Source organism: Bactrocera dorsalis, chromosome 3 (assembly GCF_023373825.1).
Source record: "Bactrocera dorsalis isolate Fly_Bdor chromosome 3, ASM2337382v1, whole genome shotgun sequence".
NCBI classification, from domain to species: Eukaryota; Metazoa; Arthropoda; class Insecta; order Diptera; family Tephritidae; genus Bactrocera; species Bactrocera dorsalis.
Genome location: NC_064305.1, coordinates 48,972,980 through 48,993,199, shown reverse-complemented (window position 1 = coordinate 48,993,199; position 20,220 = coordinate 48,972,980). Strand labels below are relative to the sequence as shown.

The window sequence follows — 20,220 nt, the reverse complement described above, 5'->3', positions numbered from 1 at the left end:
GACCGAGTTGGAAGTTCAATTCAATGGTCATGCCTCTTCGGACCCGAAGAAGTGCCCGAGCTATTTTAGCCGGCATATTTACGGACTGAACGAAAGAGTATAAAAAGTACAGTCGGAATGTCAATAATTCTAAGATTTTAAGTGTAATTTTTGATTGTCTATGCTCCTCCACTTCCCATCCGACCGCTATTTTTGCCAAGGTGCAGAGCCGCAACAAAATCCTAGCAAGCAACACATGGGGAAAAGACAAAGAAACGTTATTGGCAACATACAAGGCAATCGGGCGGACGGTTCTCAATCACGCTGCACCAATATGGTCGCCGGATGCAGTGGTACGCAGATAAGGAAACCAGACCTACCAGAAAACTGCACTCCGGGCCACGACAGGGTGCCTCTTGATGTCTCGCATCGAATACCTACATAGTGAGACGCTTATGGTCCCAATTAAGGAGCATAATGAACTCCTCTCCAGGCAGTTCCTGCTGGGATGTTTCCGTAGGAATCACCCTTGTAGCCACCTGCTTGGAGCGGAACCGCCTCCTAGGAGCATTAAGAGGTCTTTCCTTAACTACGTCGACGAATCGAACAGTACGCCGACCGGACTTCGGACGCAACAGACTTTCGACAGGTACTGACCGCAATTCACAGCGGAGCCATCAACACATTCACCGACTGCCTTCCCGTGAATGGCGTTCTTGGAGTCAAACCACCACCTATTGCAGACGAAGAGCTCCAGTTGCCGCGAGAAACGCGAGTGACCCTAGCGCAACTTCGTTCTGGATACTGTAGCAGGTTAAACTCCTACCTATCCAGAATCGACCGCGACATACTTAATGTATGTCCTGCATGCAACGAGTCTCCGCATGACACTGGCCACCTCTTTGCATGCCCTACACACCCTATCCATCTAATACCCTCCTCCCTTTGGTCCGACCCCGTCGAAACAGCACGTTTCCTGGGCCTACCGTTAGATGACCTCGACGACAACACAAACGACCCTTACCATTCTAACGGGGATTAGCAAACCGTTAAAACAACAACAACAGGCGAGCAATACAAGTGTTCGTAATTACGGTGGGACATTGTTATTCATTGTGTAGAATATCGAATTGTTTATCTGTTCCCCATATGATCAGACAGGAATGCCAAATATAGTAATGCGCTTTAAAGTCGTCTAGTACCAAACGGTTCTCACAATGAAACAGCGAACCTATGTTCGGTCATAAATACTTATTTTTGAATTATATCGCAAACACCAAAGAGTATTTATCGAAATTTTGAATTAAAATTAAGAAAGAATGGTAACGCCCAATATCGCCATTGTATCTCAGGATATTTGTTGTTTTTTTTTTATATTGGTTCCATGTCGTATATTTCGAGGTTCCCTACTTTTTTAACGAAACAACACAGAAACTTCAAACTTAATAGGAAATGTTTATTTTCGATGACTCATTCGATAATTTCGACTGATAACTGGCGAATGATACGCGTGATGTTTTTCTCCAAGGCTCGACTCGAAGCGGGATTGTCCACAAAGACTTTAGACTTTACATATCCATATATAGCTGCCATACAAACTGAACGATCAGAATCTAGTTCTTGTTTGGAAAACTTGCACATTTCACAATGTATTTCCACAAAAGTTGGCACAGGTTATTTTCTAAGGCAACAATGTAATCTCCGAAGAAATTGTTCAGATCGTTTAACTATAACATATAGCTGCCATACAAACTGAACGATCGGAATCAAGTTCTTGTATGGACAACTTTCACATTTGACAAGATATATTCATGAAATTTGGTACAGATTATTTTTTAAGGCAACAATGTAATCTCTAAAAAGCTTGTTCAGAACGGATTACTATAGCATATATAGCATATAGCTTCCATACAAACTGAACACATAGTTACTAACAGAAATGCACCTGTGAAGGGAATTTAGCTTCGGTGGAACTGAACTTAAAGTTTTTTCTTGTTTTAAATACATTTCACTTCCGCAGTTTAAAAAGTCTGTCCAATCGACCGGCGCAAAACGTGGAAGTATCCGGTCACCGAAGTGTTCTCTCAATAACTCCATTAATTGATGCGATGTGTGGGAAGTAGCGCCGTCTTGTTGAAACCAAATGTCGTCGAGATAATGAGAATCAATTTCAGGTATCAAACAGTCGGTTATCATGGCGTGATAAAAATCGCCATTGACGGTTACGTTCTCACCTGCATCATTTTTGAAAAAATATGGACTAATGGTTTCACCGGTTCATAAACCACACCAAACCGTTGTTTATTGGAAATTAAAAGGCAGCTCTTAAATCTCAAATTGCACTTTGTCCCAAATGTGGCAATTTTGTTTGTTTACATACCCATTGAGCCAGAAATGGGCCTCATCGCTGAAAAAAATTTGGTGCGAAAACGTCAGATCTTCTTGGAACTCTTCAAGATTCCATAGTGCGAAGCGATGTCGCTTGTGAAGGCCGAACGGCCTCGGTACTAGCACAAGCTGTATTTGTACGCTTTCAATTTAAAGTCTCGACCTAAAATGCGCCAAATCGTTCCATACGTCAGTCCGACTTGGTTCGAACGGCGCCGAAACTCTCCACGGTCTTGAGTAGACTCTCAGCTAATCGCGTTCTTTTGTATGTATATCGCTGTCAGTTACTACAACGACAAAAAAGACCGCCTATGCGTTACGGGGCATCTCGACAGGCAAACATTTATTGTATACTAACTGTATTGTAGTACGTATTGCCTGAGGCATACTAATTTGTATGCCATATATTGAAAGCAATGAACTGTTTTCTTTTTTATGAAAATTTCGAAGAGACAACACATCATTTCAGTAATTTTAAATTTATAATAATAGAGCAAGTATTAAGATCGTTGTGTTAAATTATAAAAATAAAGTACATTTGCAAAAAAACTTAATAAATTTTTCCAAAAAATTATTATTTAGTTTAATATTGTTAATTTGCAGAAAAATTATACAGAATGGATTGGCGAATGAGAGAAGTCTTAAATTTAATAAACTTATACAAATATAAATCAAAATATCATTGCTCATATTATATTTATTATTTTAATTGGTATATAAAATTTATGCAACAATTAGCCCGAAAATATGAAATCTTTTTTTTTTCATGATATAAATTTGAAGGAAAAAGTATGACAGAATGGCAGAAATCACCTTAAAAATGCCATAGAATGAGGGAGACACTGGGCCAAAGAATAAGCATTTCTTTAGGGTTTCCTAAATATTCTACTACTAAAGCGTCCAAATGCCTTAAAAAAGGCTAAGAGTGTGCTGCCGTGTTATCCTATACAAATAACAACTTTAAGTACGTTTTTGTTAAATTTTCAAATATATTTTGATTATTAATATTCATAAAGATTAAATTTACCTAGTTTTGATTAATATTTTATTTATTAATTATTAATAATAATTAATTTTTTAAGTGTTTTCGTGTACTAGGTTTAGGACCCTTTTCTCCACCACTATTCTTTTGATAAGGTTTTTGAACTAGCATTTCGCTGTAGGTGATTAAGAATGTTTTGTAATATTATTTATTACTTAGTAGATTGTTTTGGCTTTTATTTTTATTGTACCTGAATTCTACGTGACTTTTGTACATTTGTTTTTGTTTAAAAGTATTTTACAAGGAAAATGTTTTGAATAGTATTATTGTATTGTTAATATGCTTCAATTGCACCTGATATTTATATGTATATCTATTTTTGTTTAAATTATTACAAATATCTTTGTTTAGTATTGTGTATATTATATGGGCGAAAATAGGCCTCCTGGGGAACAGAGATTTGTGTGTTTAATGTGTAAGGACGCTCTGTGAATTCAGTATTTACAAAAAGTATTTAAAAATAATTGAACAAAGTAAAAATAAAAAAAAAATTGTAAAGAAACAATCATATAAAAACAGTGTACACAAATTATTTATAATAAACGTAAACAAATACTGCACGAAACAAAATGTAAAAACAAAAAAAATGCAAACAAACAATACCACCCTCACGAGCAAAGCCGTAGGCATTCCTTAAAAGCCTACTTCCGCTTTGCCGATTCAATAATAACAACTCCTGGCAATAAAAAATGTAACGGCGATGATGAGTCATCGCGGCGATCAACTGAAAAGGAAACAAAGTAAAGGACGCAGTCAGCAAAAAACAGCAATTGGGCAACAACAAATGCTCTGAAAGCAACCAGCCTACATGTGATGCGAAGGAAAGCAAAATGCAAGGTGAGAATGTACCAAATAAAAGACGCATTAATCGTTTATAAACGTAAAACGAAGATCTAGTCCAATTAAATCAGTGGTCAATACCAACAAATTGCAAACAGCCACGCCAAATGGTAAAAAGGCAAAAATACTAAATGGCAACAGATTTGCTTTACTGAGCAAACATAAATGAAACAAAAAACCAAAAAAAAAAAAAATAGTTTCATGGACGTTGTACAATACTTGTCAGGAAGAGGGTGGTTTTAGTATAAAATCGGTAGTAAATATTTTTAACAAATTCAAAGTCTCACCACCAATGTTCAAAATAGAATCGATTTAAAATTCAAAAAAATATCTGTTCCATCGCAGCATTACCGTTGATGAACCGCATAAGAGAAATGATCAGTACCATGTACATACTGCCAAGAGTATGGACACACGAAATCATATTGCACCCTACGCAGTGTCTGTGTACTCTTAAAAAAGAGGATTTAAATAAAAAGTGTAGTAATTGTGAAGGAAATCACTCTGCAAACTATAGAGGTTGCCCTGTTTAGAAAGACTTAACATGTGCTTCTACTCAAGAGGAATATTAAAATACAGCCAAATCAGAGACTGATAATATACAGATAAAACTAATCGATATGATGAAGTGATTTTTTTAGATATAGCCTGCTGCCGTTTGTAGAATGAACGATTATAATTAGAACCATAAAGCTACTTATTGACGCATAAGCTTCAAAAAATTACTTGGAATTTTCCACCGAATTAAAAGAAGGAACTGCAGTAAAAGATTCTTTCATAGTTACATCACTTCATAGCTATAACTCCGTCCAAAATAAATGCCTTATGCTTCTTTTCAACACCAAAACGACATTTTTTATACGTCCAAATTTGTCAAAATTTGACTGAGCTGCTTAATGAAGTAAGTGCAAGATTGGATTTCAAAAATAAAACAATTCAAATTGCGACCAGCTAAGAAAGAGTTAATTTTCTAAAATTTGCTGACGTCAATTTTACGGAGGTCGAAAACAAAGAAGTTTCGAAGTAAATTCAGCAAAAATTCGGACAAATGAGACAAAAAAACGAACAGAGATATTTGACCCTAATGTAGCTCTCTCATTTAACTCTCATATTGTTGCCCATATCCGAACAGAAGATGAAAAAGCGGTATACTGTAGATTGTATCCATACCCAATGTGTGTTTCTAACTTCGTAAATGGCGAAGTGAGTAATTTGTTGAGAAATAATATAATTAGGACATCTAGAAAACTGGTAAACGAACGAGGAAACAGAAAAAATGACTAATTATCGACTTCAGAACGCTTGATGATAAATATGCTATTTCAAATACAGTTGCAATTCTATCAAACCTCAGTAAAGCTAATTACTTTACCACGCTTGATTTAAAATCTGGATTTCACTAAATACTACATGGAGAAATGGACAGGGATGAAACTGTTTTTTTTTTTAACGAACGTGAAATACGAATTTTGCAGATTTCCTTTTGGTTTGAAAAATGCTCCCATCATATATTGGATCGTGGTCTCTCGAGGAAGCATTACAACCAACCCCAGTAAAATAGCAACTGTTAGAAATTCATGCAACGTTTATATAGGCGGTTTTATTATTTTCTCGGAGAGCATGGGAGATCATGTAATAGATATCGCATGGGTATTGGATAAACTCTAACCGCAAATACAATAGAAACCGACTTGTGAACAGTGGTTCTAATAAAAGGGAAATAGATCCATAAGGACAATTTAAGATAAGTTTAGTCCAATTCCTCTTCTAGACAATGTTTTTCTACTTAGGCTATAGATTGTGCTACTTTTTATGGCCAATACAACCGCCGAATTAAGCGATTATTCACCCTTTGATTACATGCTATTGGTCTATGAAAATGCAGTTATCTGCCAAAACTTTAATTATCTCAGACACACATCCAATTTAACCATGTATTCCAAAACAGTTGGTGAAACAAGATTACTTATGAATCACTCCCCCAGTCGCACATGAAAAATATTCTAGAATCTGATAAAGGTCTTATAGAAACAATACTAGAAACAGATTCCTGATTTCGAGGATTTTGAAAAACTAAAACTTAATCAACAAATACTAATTGAGACAATAGGTAGACAAGCAATTATAAATAATCGTTTATAGAAACGAATTAATAAATTAAGCGAAATCATAAATACCATTGTAAAGTAAGAAAAAGATAAACAAATCGACACTAGCCACTTTTATGAAACATTATTCACAAGAGATATAATCTTAATATCACAGCTTGAAATATTAATGTTGTCAATTACATTCACAAAGATTCAGGTTATTAACCCTACTATTCTCGATTCTAAAGATTTAGAAAAATTATTAAATGAGCAATCTACATGTAAGATAATAACCGATTTAATGAAAGTAGCATATGTCAAAGTACTATTAGATAATAATTTTGTATATTTTGAAATTAAATACCCCGAACCAGCTAGTTTGTAAAAATATAACTCTTTTTGATGTCCAACATAATGACACCTGCCTCCATTTCGCTGAAGGCAATAACGTAGCCGACTGAGGTGATCAAATCCTTTCTATCGGAAACTGTTCGCGATACACTCACGAAGACTTTCTGCAAGGAATTACCCTTTACTACATGCCCACCACAACTACACTCCGGTGACACGGCCCGTACCCGTTCCAGCCACCTAGGACCATTAGAAGTAATAGACGCTGATAACATAATAAATGATATAAGGCTATGATAAAGATGGATAATTGTTCAGCAAAAGCCATCCATGGCACATTTCAGGTTACATTTGATGAAGAAGTTGAAATAAATGGGTCTCTGTTATCGAATACAAATAATATTCTCAGATTCTGAGTCTACCTTACCTCTAAAGGCTCATCAAGAATCTAGAATACATTGATGACATGGAAAGAAAGCTAACAGCTATTATCCTCATTACAGCTATGATATTCTCTATTTTGAAGGTTCATCAATAATTTAAAGAAACCAGACGAAAATGTTCCTTAAAGAGGTTTATTGATGTGGAAGTCCAAGGACGGCCTCAATTTCGAAGGAGATGAGTTAACGCGAGTAGCTCCTCCGCAGCATGAACGCTCGCGCATTGTTTGGGTCAGCGATTTTCCGTTCTTACGCTGACTGCAAATTCTTCCCTTGTCGCTTCATGTGAATGTTAATGCCAACAACGGAACGGCTAATGACTTTGCTTTAGGCCAGTGGTTCCCAAACTTATTTCGTCTACCGCCCACTTTCAGAATAAATATTTTTTTAGCGCCCCCCCTTTTTTCACCTATTTAAAAACCACTATAACTTCAAATTAATTATTGTGACCTATATATCGTCACCTGAAATGCAAATTAACGTAACAACATTTTCAGAAATTTACAGTGGCATGAATGAAACACGGAATAAAATGGAACATGAGTGAAACAAAATATTAATATTGGTTAAAACTGGTTTATATATGACCGCAGAACCAGAAAATGTTGAACATATTTAAAATTATGTATATAATTTGAAGTAGTGAAGCGTAATCAATAAGACACTCAATTTCGAATTTTTTGATGATACGTTATTTTGCATTTCAGGTGACGATATGTATGTATATTAGAATTCTAAACGAAACTTTTACTATAACCAGCAACTTGAAACCTGAGCGCAGTAGGTAACATACAACGGTGCTTAGGTCTCAAGTTAAGTCTTACGGGCTCCACCTGCCAATAAGAATGATTATTTATAGTATTAAAACAGAGACTCTTTTATTAAAAATAAAACTGAAATAATCGATCCATATATAAAAACTAATGTGAAGGATGAATCTGATGTTGTTTAATAAGTTTGTTAATATCAGATTCAATTTACTCAAGAACAGTCGCAAGTCGCTACGCTCGGTAACAAGCAAGCGATTTCTATTTTTAGTAAGCAGTGTTGTCACAGCACTAAATCCACGTTCACACAAATATGACGATGGGAATGCTATCAAGAATCGTTGAACGATTGACCACAATCCAGGGTACAATTGCGAGATCGGTTTTTGTAGCCAAAATTCTCGGTAACCATTTTTGAACTTGATTTTTATTTCCTCGTTTGTTGTCAATTCTATAAGTTCTTCTTCCAGCTGAGGTGACATTGCTGTGTTGACATTTGAACACGGATCCAACACCCAGTCTGGTATTTCCAAGTTCAAAATGTCCTGGTATCGTTCGGTGAAGTCAATGTGGAGGTTTTCCAAATGTTGGCAGTAGGCAAACAATTCGTCGTTACTGCATGATACTGATAAATTCGGAAAATTGTGAAACTCACGTCTGGCCAGATTTTTTTTGTGTAGAAGCAGTTTGGCTGCGAAAGCAGCAACGATGTTTTTTGTTTTAATTAAATTTAGTTTATCGCTTTGCAGTTGGAGATTCATGTCGTTGAACAATTTATACAGGTCTGTCATGTAAGCTATATCATTCTTTGATGTTATGAGCTTGTCTTGGAATTCTGTATCTTAAGTTTCCAAGAACTCTACGAGTATAACAGAGTCAAACAGGTTGTAGGAACGAGTCAGATAATTGCCTCTTGATAGCCAACGAACTTCAGTATGAAACAACAAACTATTGAAATCCTCGTCATTGGTAACACAAAGCTGATGAAATAATCTATCATTCAAAGAGCTGTTGCGGATTTTATTGACTGTTTTGATGACATATTGCAGTGATTGAAATTGTTTTTCACTTAAGTTTCTAGCAACTAAATGTTGTCTATGAAAAACGCAATGTACACCAAGGACATCTTGCAGTCTTGAAGGCTTCATTCGAAAATGTTTTTAGACATTCTCGTAGAAGACATAAAGGCGAGGATGGGTTTGTGGGATTTTCATTTTTCCTAGAAATACATTTGTAAAAAAAGGATCTTTCTCCTTTTCGTATTATCATATTTTTCCCAAAAATTCATTTGTAAAAAAAAGGATCTTTCTACTTTTCGTATTATCTTATTTTTTCCAGAAATATATTTGTAAAAAAGGATCTTTCTCCTTTTCTTATTTTCCCCAGAATTACATTAAAGATCCTTTTTTTATTTTCCACATAAAAGATTTAAGGAGTTCAAAAGCTCAAAACGTGCGCTACATCAGCTACCTACCCGACGGCAAATCATAAAATAAATTTTTCAAGAGCTCAAAGCATGCGCTACATCTGCTCAAACCTACCTACCCTACACCTTTGCGCAAATGATTATATTATGATAGCAAATGTCCACATACAGATTTGGCAATGGCAATAGCAATACGTTTGATAGTTAGTATTCTATAAATTCCATCCTGTCGAGATGCCCCGTTACGAAACGGACCGACCGATTGACATTATTTTCATTTTTTTCTATATTCAATAAAATAGGACAGATATATGAACGACGCGGAGAGAAATATAGAACCTAGTTTGAGCAATCTTTTAATTCATATTAGTTGATGTTCACAAGTTGTTGTTGAGAGTCGAGAGCTCATGTAGTCGTTGTCTAAGAGGCCTCCTAGCTAAATAAAATTACAAATAACCCCCCAGGCCTCTACACAACGCCCCCATTTCTTTCTGGGTCTCTTGCCGCCCCCCTTGACACCTCCAGCGCACACAAGGGGGCGTTATCGCCCACTTTGGGAAACACTGCTTTAGGCATTCAACAAGTGCAGCGAATAAATAAAGCAAGGAAGCAAATTAAGAACTAAAACTTATTAATTTATACATATAAAATTGCTTGAAAATATATTCTCAAGTATACCTCAGCAATATAAAAATTAATTCAATCAGCCTATATCTTTCTTTGCACCCAATATACCCTATGTAATAATTTCCGACTTCTCATGTTTTCCTAAAAATTACATGGTTTACCACTGAATATGAAAGAAATTGGTCTAGGCTTTGTTGTATTAGGGTTACAACCCAATATAGTGAATGACAATCCTCTGGTTGACGTTTTCACATCAACTCACTAATGTACAGCCATAGTCAAATGTTATTACACATTACTAATTTTTTTTTGCGTTTCGGTAAGACTGCTTCGATTGCCGTTGTTGTTGTTTTCAATATGAAGCAAATTTGTTGTTGTTGGATGAAATAGAGTGTGTAGAAGAATTCAAAGAAAATAACGGAATATTTCTCACAAAAACAATACATCTATAAAACACATTTTATTCGTGTAAAGATCGTTAGTTTTTAGTTATCTTGTGAGTTAAGTAGGCGCATTTTACATTATTCTTGGAGAGGATTGCGCAAAAATTAATATTGTTAATTTAATCCACCAAGGACACTTGTGGGAATTTAGAAGATAAAAAGAAAAGTGGACGAAAACTCGTTATAGCCCAAAGGGAAAAAACAAGATTAATGAGAGTCCTTATGGTAAATCCAACAATAAGCCATGTTCGCCTTGTAGAAAATTCGGAGGAACTAATTGGGAAAAAAGTTAGTGAAGCTACTTTACGTCGCAAGATGAAGAGCATGGGAATCAAGACCTAAGTATGTAGTTCGTAAAGTGATCGACATAACTCCAAACAACAAAGCCAAACGCTCCAAACAAAAAATCGAAAACTAAATGACACTATTGAAGAAATTAAAAATTTATAGTTTTTAATATAAACCATATAATATGACATTGTGTAATTATCTTTGACACGAATAAAATGTGTGTAATAACTTCTGACGCCAATTTGCATCAAACAAATGTATTGTTTTTGTGAGAAATATTCCGTTATTTTCTTTGAATTTTTGTTCGTTTCTTCTACACACTCTATTTCATCCAAGAACAACAAATTTGCTTCATGTTGAAAAAAACAACAACGGCAATCGAAGCAGTCATACCGAAACGCAAAAAATTTTAGTGATGTGTAATAACATTTGACTATGGCTGTATTATACTATGTTCGAACCGACATTGAAAACATGTTATCGTGGGAAAAATTGGTTTTCGCACGAAAACTTGTGTCCATGTAAAATCTGTCAAACGAAAACACAGTTTTCGCTGAAAACTACTTGAAAACTTACATTCCACTCATTATAATCGGTGCCTGCTCTAGTTTAATCGATTTTTTTGGAAGACGTATTTTGCCGGCCCTGAATTGTTACTTGATATTTGTTTACATTCCATATACAAATACAGCTGCTCACTGTTAAGGGGATTCTCTTGTTCTTGCAAAACCCTTACACGGTGCACCAATTGCAGAATTTTCTTCTTGGTGCAACGGCACAACAAACACACACAAAAATTTACTTGCAATGGCTATAAAATATGTCAGACCAAAACCCATGTTTATTTTCGTGCCGTCATATATCACTAGATTCTGCAATGGGTGCTCCCTTGGTCTTGCATATTTTAGTATAGGATTTTTGCATTTTGTGTCATCTTGCAAGAGCAAGAGAATTCCCGTATTGATACAGGGTAGGCCATTTAAAGTTGACCCATCTGGCAACGCTGTAACTTTTAACAGCGCTGACAAATCGGCTAATGTCATACCGCGTTAGAAGCGTCATTCGAAGACAATTTATACCATGGAACAGTACACTCCAAAAGAACGCGCTGAAATTGTTCAGCTTTATATTCAAAATAACTTTTCAATTGTGTTAACTCAACGTGCGTTTCGCAAAAAAAATAAAGTGAAAAGTGCTCCAGTTAAGAACACAATTAAGTCTTTATACGCAAAATTTGTGAACACCGGTAATCTCAGTAATGCCAGTCATGCATCCAGACAACGCACAAGACGTTCTGATGAAAATATCGAAGCTGTACGAGCCAGTATTGAGGAGACTCCATCGACATCGAGTTATCGCCGCTCTCAGGAATTAGACATCTCTCGCACCACTCTCCGACGCATAATTCATAAAGATTTGAAGATGTTTCCATATAAAATTCAAATGGCACAAAAACTAAACCCAGCTGATTATCCGCGACGCCTTAATTTTGGCAAATGGGCCATCGAAATGGCTGAAAACGAACTTGACTTTTGGCGAAAACTCATCATGTCAGACGAGGCACATTTCTCGTTGTCGGGTTTGTGGGGTTATTTGAAATCCAAGGTATACGCTAATAAGCCAAAGACCTTAGCTCAACTGAAAGCCAACATTCGACGTGAAACAGCCGCCATATCATCCGAAACATTGGCCAAAGTCATGGAAAATGTCGAAAAAAGAGTGCATTTAGCTGTCAAAGCTAAAGGTGCCCATTTACGCGATCTAATTTTTAAATATTAGCTGAAACAAATCCCCTTGGACCAAAATAAATTATTTTTGAAATGAACAAAAAACATTGTTTTCTTTTGTTCTTTTTTTTTAGAAACAAATGGGTCAACTTTAAATGGCCTACCCTGTAGTTGTCACTGAAAACTCATCGAAAACACACATTGTCGGTCCGAACGACTTACATTCCACAAAATACAAATGTGTTTTCAAAATGTTTTCAATGTCGGTCCGAACATAGTATTAGCCTCTTCAAATGAGTTTTTATCCAATGTGTATAATATGAAGATGACCTTAGTTAAAACGAGCAAGTCTCAGACTTGTAATTTAACTTATTCACATTTCAACTTTGATTTTAATCTATTTACGATTTCGTCGAATAATGAATGCTGAATTCCTTCGCAAACTTTTATTTTTAATTTTCAGTTTATCCACTATTGAAAGTATTTTCCCTCCTTGGTCCTTTGCAAGTTGCAAGAGTTGCACCCGAACTTAGCACTTCCTTACTTGTTACTAATTTAATTTTGCTAAAAATTTAATTGTAATGCCTACTTTGTGATTTTATTCATTTAATCGTGCGATTCTGTAACTTGAGACAGTCTCAAGTCTCTAAATTTGAGATTTTAAGTTAAAGACAATTTTTGAGACTTGAGATGATATTGCTATTCTGTAAGTGACAGTCACAAAATCTATTACATTTCATTATTCAGAGATGTTTTTACACTTGAATGAAAATAAATATGTCAATAACAAATATTAAACTTCCTATAACATAGTCAAAAAACATAATTAACAATAAAAATAATAATATATGTTGACTTTGTTTCATAATATTTACGAAATTTATGTAAAATTTATTTATTTTTCATCTTTTCGTGTTTGAGTTGCTTACAAAATATAAAGAACGACAATCGATTAATATCTATGATGATCTCTATTCAGTATATTCAAAATGGCAGACAAGAGCTCTTTTTAGTTTTGTGACCCGCTAACTACCAGGTCTCAATATTTTGAGACTAAAGCTAGAGACTGTTTAGTGAATAATAACTAGTCTCAAATTGAGACTTTGCCTCAAAATATCTCAAATAGAGACTAGAGACTGGTTACAGAATCCCGCTATAAATATCGACAACATGGATTCCGTGTTTTCGTTTTGTTGCACACTGTATATTGATTTATAACTTAATACAAAAGTTTACTTTGATGTTTCTTTGTTACAATTTTCTACTGTAATAGAAGTGTTTTTTAAAATACATATAACGATAAACCAATTATACTTAAGCTATTTTAATTTTTATAGATTATTTCAAGAAAACTGTTAAATGGAGAATTTGATGCATTAAACGGCTTCGTGTCCAAAGAAGCCATCAATGAGCTAAAACCTACTATTCAGAAACTATCTGTGGCTCAAAGGAAACAATTAGAAATTAATAAAACTGATATTTACTTCGCTTTCCCATACCAAGTGGGTATAATATTTGACGAAGAGCAAGAAAAAATTCAGAAGCGTTGGGTTGAAATAACAATGGTTTTCCACGTACTTCGAGGACTTACGGAAATGCGAAACCGCGGTGAAGAAATTCCTTGGAATATGGGGCAAGTATCGAAGAACGGTTATAGTATTATACAATACATTCCATACAAATTATAGATTTTTGCAAATCTCCTCTAGATGTGTATAAAAAATAATAAGCATTATAACTAACCTTGCATGAGATTTAAATATCGTTATTGGAATTATAGCGATACATTTACTTTATAATAGATGTATTAGATTCTCCAAGCGTTGGAGAGTAGCGAGTCGAATAAATTATTCCCGATGCTCACATAAACGGGAAGCACTTGTGATACAATTATGCGCAAGTGTAATGATACTATGATTCTTTCTTAATGGATACATATTTTTTGCGTTAAAAACGTATTTTGTGTTTTGCTTTAACATGCATAACATTGTCTTTTTTTACAAAGGAGCAGAATAAACAGAGAATTGGCGGTTCGATAGCTGATAATAACGTAGTACATATCACATGATATGGTTTATGGACTAAAAAAAAGTATGTTTCGAAAACAAATACAAAAGTATTGGATTAAGATCAAAAGATTGAAAAAATTATCCGGTAATTATTGTAGAAATTTGTTAATACTAAACAATAATAAACGACACTTAAGAAGACAACGGTGCTGCTTGTGAATTTCTCAAAGTGATAGTCAAGCAGCCATAAGCAATATGCTGCAATACATAAAAACATACACACACATATATTTAGTTATTTAAGATAGTTTTAAAATTTTTATATATATAAGCAAGGAAAATACTAAATAAAAACTAGAATGAATAAATTCTGAGCTCAAATAAGGGCTTTATTTTTCCCCCACAGCGGTAAGAATTTAAAGATTCTTATTTGAGTTTAATCGTTTGATCTTACAAATCTAACATTTTTGGTCCTTCGAGCCGGATATAGTACTCGGCCAAAATTAAAAAGTCCTGTATTTACAAAACAGGCAATATACAAAAAAGCCCTGTTCAAAATACAGGAAAATTAAAATAATTGTAAGATGGGTGCATATTCCCGCACATATGTACATATAAGAATGAAAGATTTCTCACTTGACGAAAGAATGTTTGAATTCCTCCCACCAGAGGTAAGGAAGGATAAATCTTTGTTGAGTTTAAATAAATCTTTAAGTTCTTACCGCTGCACAGTGGTCGGTCTTGTATGGAATCAGCGGCCAAAAATACTTCCACTGCCTATATAAAAGTGAAACTTTTGCCAAAGCCTTTTAAAATCTCCCTATTTCGTTTCCCACTCCGCCACCCCCGATGGTAACAAATTTTAATTAATTATATTAAATTAAAAAAGTTGATAAACGAAAAAAGGAATTTTTTGAATATTATTCAATTAAATCAAAAACTGATTTTAATAAAATTGATTTACTTTTGCATGATAGTTTCTTTGACTGGTGATGAAAGGATCTAAGCACAAAAGCAATCGGTTTAGTAAGTCCTGATTTGTAGCGATCCGTTAGTTCTTTCGTGTATGATGGAGTCGATACATCTCAGCAGATTCTTATGAGAGCTCTCCAATTGAAACTTCAACATCAGATTCTGAGACCTTTATTTGCTCAGGATAACTGTTTTTCCTTTAAAATGTTAACATAGCAAGGTAAAAAGTTAATATCAAGTTTTTTGTTAACGAAGCTTCTAATAAGTAGATACTGAAGCTTTATTAAATTTGCTTCGGTGATAAGTGATATTTCTTCACACATTTTCTAAACACCTAAATTCAAAAATATATATAATATTATATATAGGCGTGAAAGTTTACACCGATATGATGTGCCTAAATAAAAGTACGTATAAAACAAACATTTGATAAAAGTGAGAAAATGATAAAATGAAAAGCAAAGCTCAAATATGTGGCGATACCCACATTAAACAAATCTTTAAATTTATTTAATTAATGCGTTTACAGGTTAATACTATGTTCATTTATATTAGTACAACTAAAGGTTAAGTTATCCTACATTCTACTTTACATTGTTATCCTATGAGTTACAGTACTGCTTTCTCTCTTACATACATTAATTAAGCTATCATAATAATGCATTACATATTGACAGCAGCATCACCTGATGCTTGTCGATCACCGTTATCTAAATAAGCATATAAGATATTAAATTCTAAGTTAAGCATGTCATTTGGATTTTGGTTACCACGTCGCCCAGACGTGTATTAATAAACCAGTACTCCACAATTGGTGACTCCGACGTGGACTTTAGCGGTCACCTTGGATCAACGGTGGATTTTATAGCAAGGTCCCGTTATCAATAGCGGACCATACCACTAAAGATAACACGAGGCTAAAGTCACACCACTCAACCATCATCTGGCAACGTTTTGTACAACCAGTACAACATTTCATAACTATTTTTTTTTTGATATTTTCTATATTTATTGATTAAATATTATTCGAAATGCCTGCCGACGATGACACGCCATAGCTGCTGACGCTGAAGAGATCATTTCAAATCCACCGGTCGACAAGCCCTATCAACGTTTAAAGACCACTCTGATCGCTTGCTACTCTAAGTCGAGAGAAGCAAAAAGCCTACAATTTCTGGACGGTGAGTGTCTCGGCGACAGAACGCCCTCCCAACATCTGCGACACCTTCGAAGTTTAGTTCCAGACGTAGACGAGGAAGTATTAAGAGCAAGGTGGCTCTCACATCTTCCCGACCAAATGCGTGCATGTTTGGTTGCACAACGCACGGCCAAGCTACATCCGTTAAGCAAAACCACGGATCGTTTACACGACGTTCTTTAACCTTCTCAAGGGCATAATATAGCTGCAGCATCGCTTACAACAACTCACGACTCAAATTTTACAGCCGTAGAGCAACAAATTGCTCACATCACGAGAAGTCTTCAGAAGCTTCTAAACACCCATCAAACCGCTGGACGAAAACATTTTCGTTCACAACGCAACAACAGAAGCAGATCGGTTTCCCCTGCCATGCCCACCAGAAATATCTGCTGGTATCACAAAAAGTTTGGCAACCTGGCTCAAAAATGCACACCGCATTGCAAACAAGCGGAAAACGCACCAGAGAGACGTTATGGGCGGAAAGCGCCTCTCTCCCACCATCGTACCGCCTCTTCATCCCGAAGATGGCGACCGGCTACCAACTCATCGCAGTTAACGGAACACCCGTTAATACTTATGGTCTCGTAACAATCGTTTTAAACATCGGCCTTCGCAGAGCGCTAACGTGGCGTTTCATACTAGCAGATGTGTCCAATCCAATCATTGGCGCCGATTTACTTTCACACTATGGCATACTCGTCGATCTCAAAAACCAACGACTCATCGACGAAACCACACGACTGTGCACCTCAGGTACAACTAAAAGCGTGACTGTGCGGTCGATCAAACTCCAACAGCCGAATCAATCATCAGGATTTTGGCAACTACTTGCCGAATATCCTATGATTATACGTCCCGATGGTGAACCCAAACAAATTTCACATACTACGCAACATCATATAAAGACAACGCCTGGCGTTCCAGTCAGCAGTCGTGCTCGGCGATTAGCTCCCGAACGACTAAAAATCGCGAAAGCTGAGTTTCAAAAGATGATCAACCTGGGTATTGTAAGACCATCCGATAGCCCTTGGTCATCACCTCTACATCTGGCGCCCAAAAGGAGTGGCGAATGGCGCACATGCGGCGATTACCGTCGTCTCAATAAACGTACCATACTAGATCGGTACCCAGTTCGATGCTTAGAAGATTTCACCCCAAATTTACACGGTACATCTTTCTATTCATCCATCGACCTAATTCGTGCCTTCAATCAAATTCCAGTAGCTGAAGAAGACGTCCACAAAACGGCTATAATCACAGTTTCCATTTATGACCTTCGGATTCCGAAACGCAGCTCAGACCTTTCAACGCTTCATCGATGAGATCTACATTTTGTGTTCGCATATATCGATGATCTACTGGATCTGCAACGAAACAGAGCACAAACAATCGTTTTTTAACGCCTTCAACACTATGGCTTAGGCATGAACACAACAAAAACAGGTCTAGGTCTCAAACAAATCGAGTTCCTAAGGCATACAATTTCCGTCCATGGAATAAAACCACTTCCGGAACGAGTCAAAGTCATCATCGACTATCCTCGTCCTTTCTAAGCAATAATATAAGCATAAGCGTAGTGGGGCAGGCGGATGGTAGGTCCACCGCAGATGGACTGGAGAGCAGACTGAGTGCCATAAACCAGTCCATCGTGGACGCCTATCATTGTGCCTGTCCATTGAAAACGACCATCAGCAAACAAAGCTGCCCCTGGTGGTCCAGTAAACTCTCAGCCCTCAGATTTAACGTGCGCAGGCTATTCAACAAAGCCAAGCGCACAGGCAGCTGGGAGGACTACAAACGGCACCTAACAGTCTACAACAAGGAGATTAAGCTTGCCAAGTCAAACAGTTTCAGGAAATTCTGTGATAGCGTCTCCTCGACCCCTGAGGCAGCTAGACTGCACAAGGCGTTGTCGAAGGGTAAGACGGACACAGTATTATCCCTAAAAAGACAAGACGGGACTTATACGACAAGCGCGGAGGAGAGGGCAGACACACTCCTACAAACGCACTTCCCGGGGACAGTTCAAGCGGACCTAATTCCAACCTCGGTCACACGTAGGCCAGATCGCTCAGACTGGCTGACTGCAAGGAACCTGTTCACTGCAGACTCGGTCAGGTGGGCCTGGCCTCCTTTTCGAGCTACAAGTCACCGGGAGTGGACGGCGTCTTCCCGGCCCTCTTTCATCAGGGTTGGATATCCTCCTTCCACACCTGCTAGGGCTGATGAGAGACAGCCTGGCGTTGTCGTATATCCCTGAACCGTGGAGAACAGCAAAAGTAATTTTCATCCTCAAGATAGGGAAGAGAGACTACTCGTTAGCCAAATCGTTTCGGCCTATAAGTCTCACATCCTTTATGCTGAAAGGGATGGAAAAAGTACTAGACAATCATATTAGATCGGAAGTGCTAAGGATCGCACATCTACATGCCAGACAACACGCGTACAGAGCGGGTAGATCCACGAACACTGCTCTGTACCAACTCACGTCTGAGCTACGGGATTCGCTGGACAATGGCGAGGTTGCGATCTGCGCCTTCCTTGATATTGAGGGTGCCTTTGATAACGCATCCCACACTAGCGTGATCAAGGCACTCGAGAGAAGGAACGTCAACCCCTCGATACGCAGATGGATAGAAGCCCTTCTGCGCACGAGGGTTGCAGAAACATCAGTAGGAAATAGTAAGATACGTCTTGGCACCACGAGGGGCTGCCCACATGGTGGAGTACTGTCCCCTCTGCTATGGAGCCTGATAGTAGACGAACTACTCGAGCTGCTCACCAGCAATGGAATCCGCTGTCAGGGATACGCGGACGACATTGTCATAATGGCGAGAGGCAGATTTGAGAACACTCAGTGACATTGTTCAAAGGGGCCTAAACCTGGCGAAAGGATGGTGCACCACGGTAGGGCTAAACATCAACCCAGCAAAAACCACCGTGATCCCATTCACTAGGCGGAGATCTCTTCCGGGCCTGAGGTCCCTAACAATTGGGGGCACAGAGGTGGAAATGTCAAAGGAGGTCGAATTCCTTGGCCTCACCTTAGACTCAACATTGAGATGAAGCAGGCATTTGGACTTAACGTTGTCCAAAGCAACTAGAGCGCTCATGATATGCAGACGCCTGGCCGGCATATCATGGGAATGCAAGCCTAATATCATCAGATGGCTGTAAACCATGATAGTAAGGCCTATCGTCACCTATGGAGCGGTTGCCTGGGCCGACAAAGCAGCACAGTCCTCTTTGATTCAGAGACTAATAAAGCTGCAGAGACTTGCATGTGTCTATGCTTCGGGGGCAATGCGCACATGCCCCCCGGTGGCACTGGAAGTCATACTAGAGCTCACACCGCTGCATCAGGTGATAAAGCTAGCAGCAAAACACACCATGCTGCTAATGTCAGCAGAAGGCTGTGGAAGAGGGAAGATAGTGTCCTCTAAACAGATGGATGCTCTAGCAGAAAGCACACCGCTAGCCCTCCTCCCAAAGACGGCACATCAAAGAAAATAAACTTCAAGAAGAATTTCACAGTAACTCTAGGCAGCAAAACGGAGTGGAATGATTCCACTCTGGAAAGGCTACTGGAGGACAGTACCATTCAGTGGTACACTGATGGCTCAAAAA

The 20,220-nt window shown here is 37.3% G+C and overlaps 2 protein-coding genes across 2 annotated transcripts in view; one reads left to right on the top strand and one right to left on the bottom strand.

The window, feature by feature from the left end:
* LOC105222905 (uncharacterized protein C2orf47 homolog, mitochondrial) overlaps positions 1 to 20,220 on the top strand; it is a 50,965-nt gene that overhangs the window by 7,918 nt on the left and 22,827 nt on the right. Inside the window, 1 exon segment of the mRNA NM_001304985.1 lies at positions 13,749 to 14,044. Within this exon segment, the coding sequence (NP_001291914.1) occupies positions 13,749 to 14,044 (296 nt within the window).
* The window catches only part of LOC125777132 (uncharacterized), a 223,663-nt gene that overhangs the window by 193,569 nt on the left and 9,874 nt on the right, over positions 1 to 20,220 (bottom strand). The window lies entirely within an intron of this gene.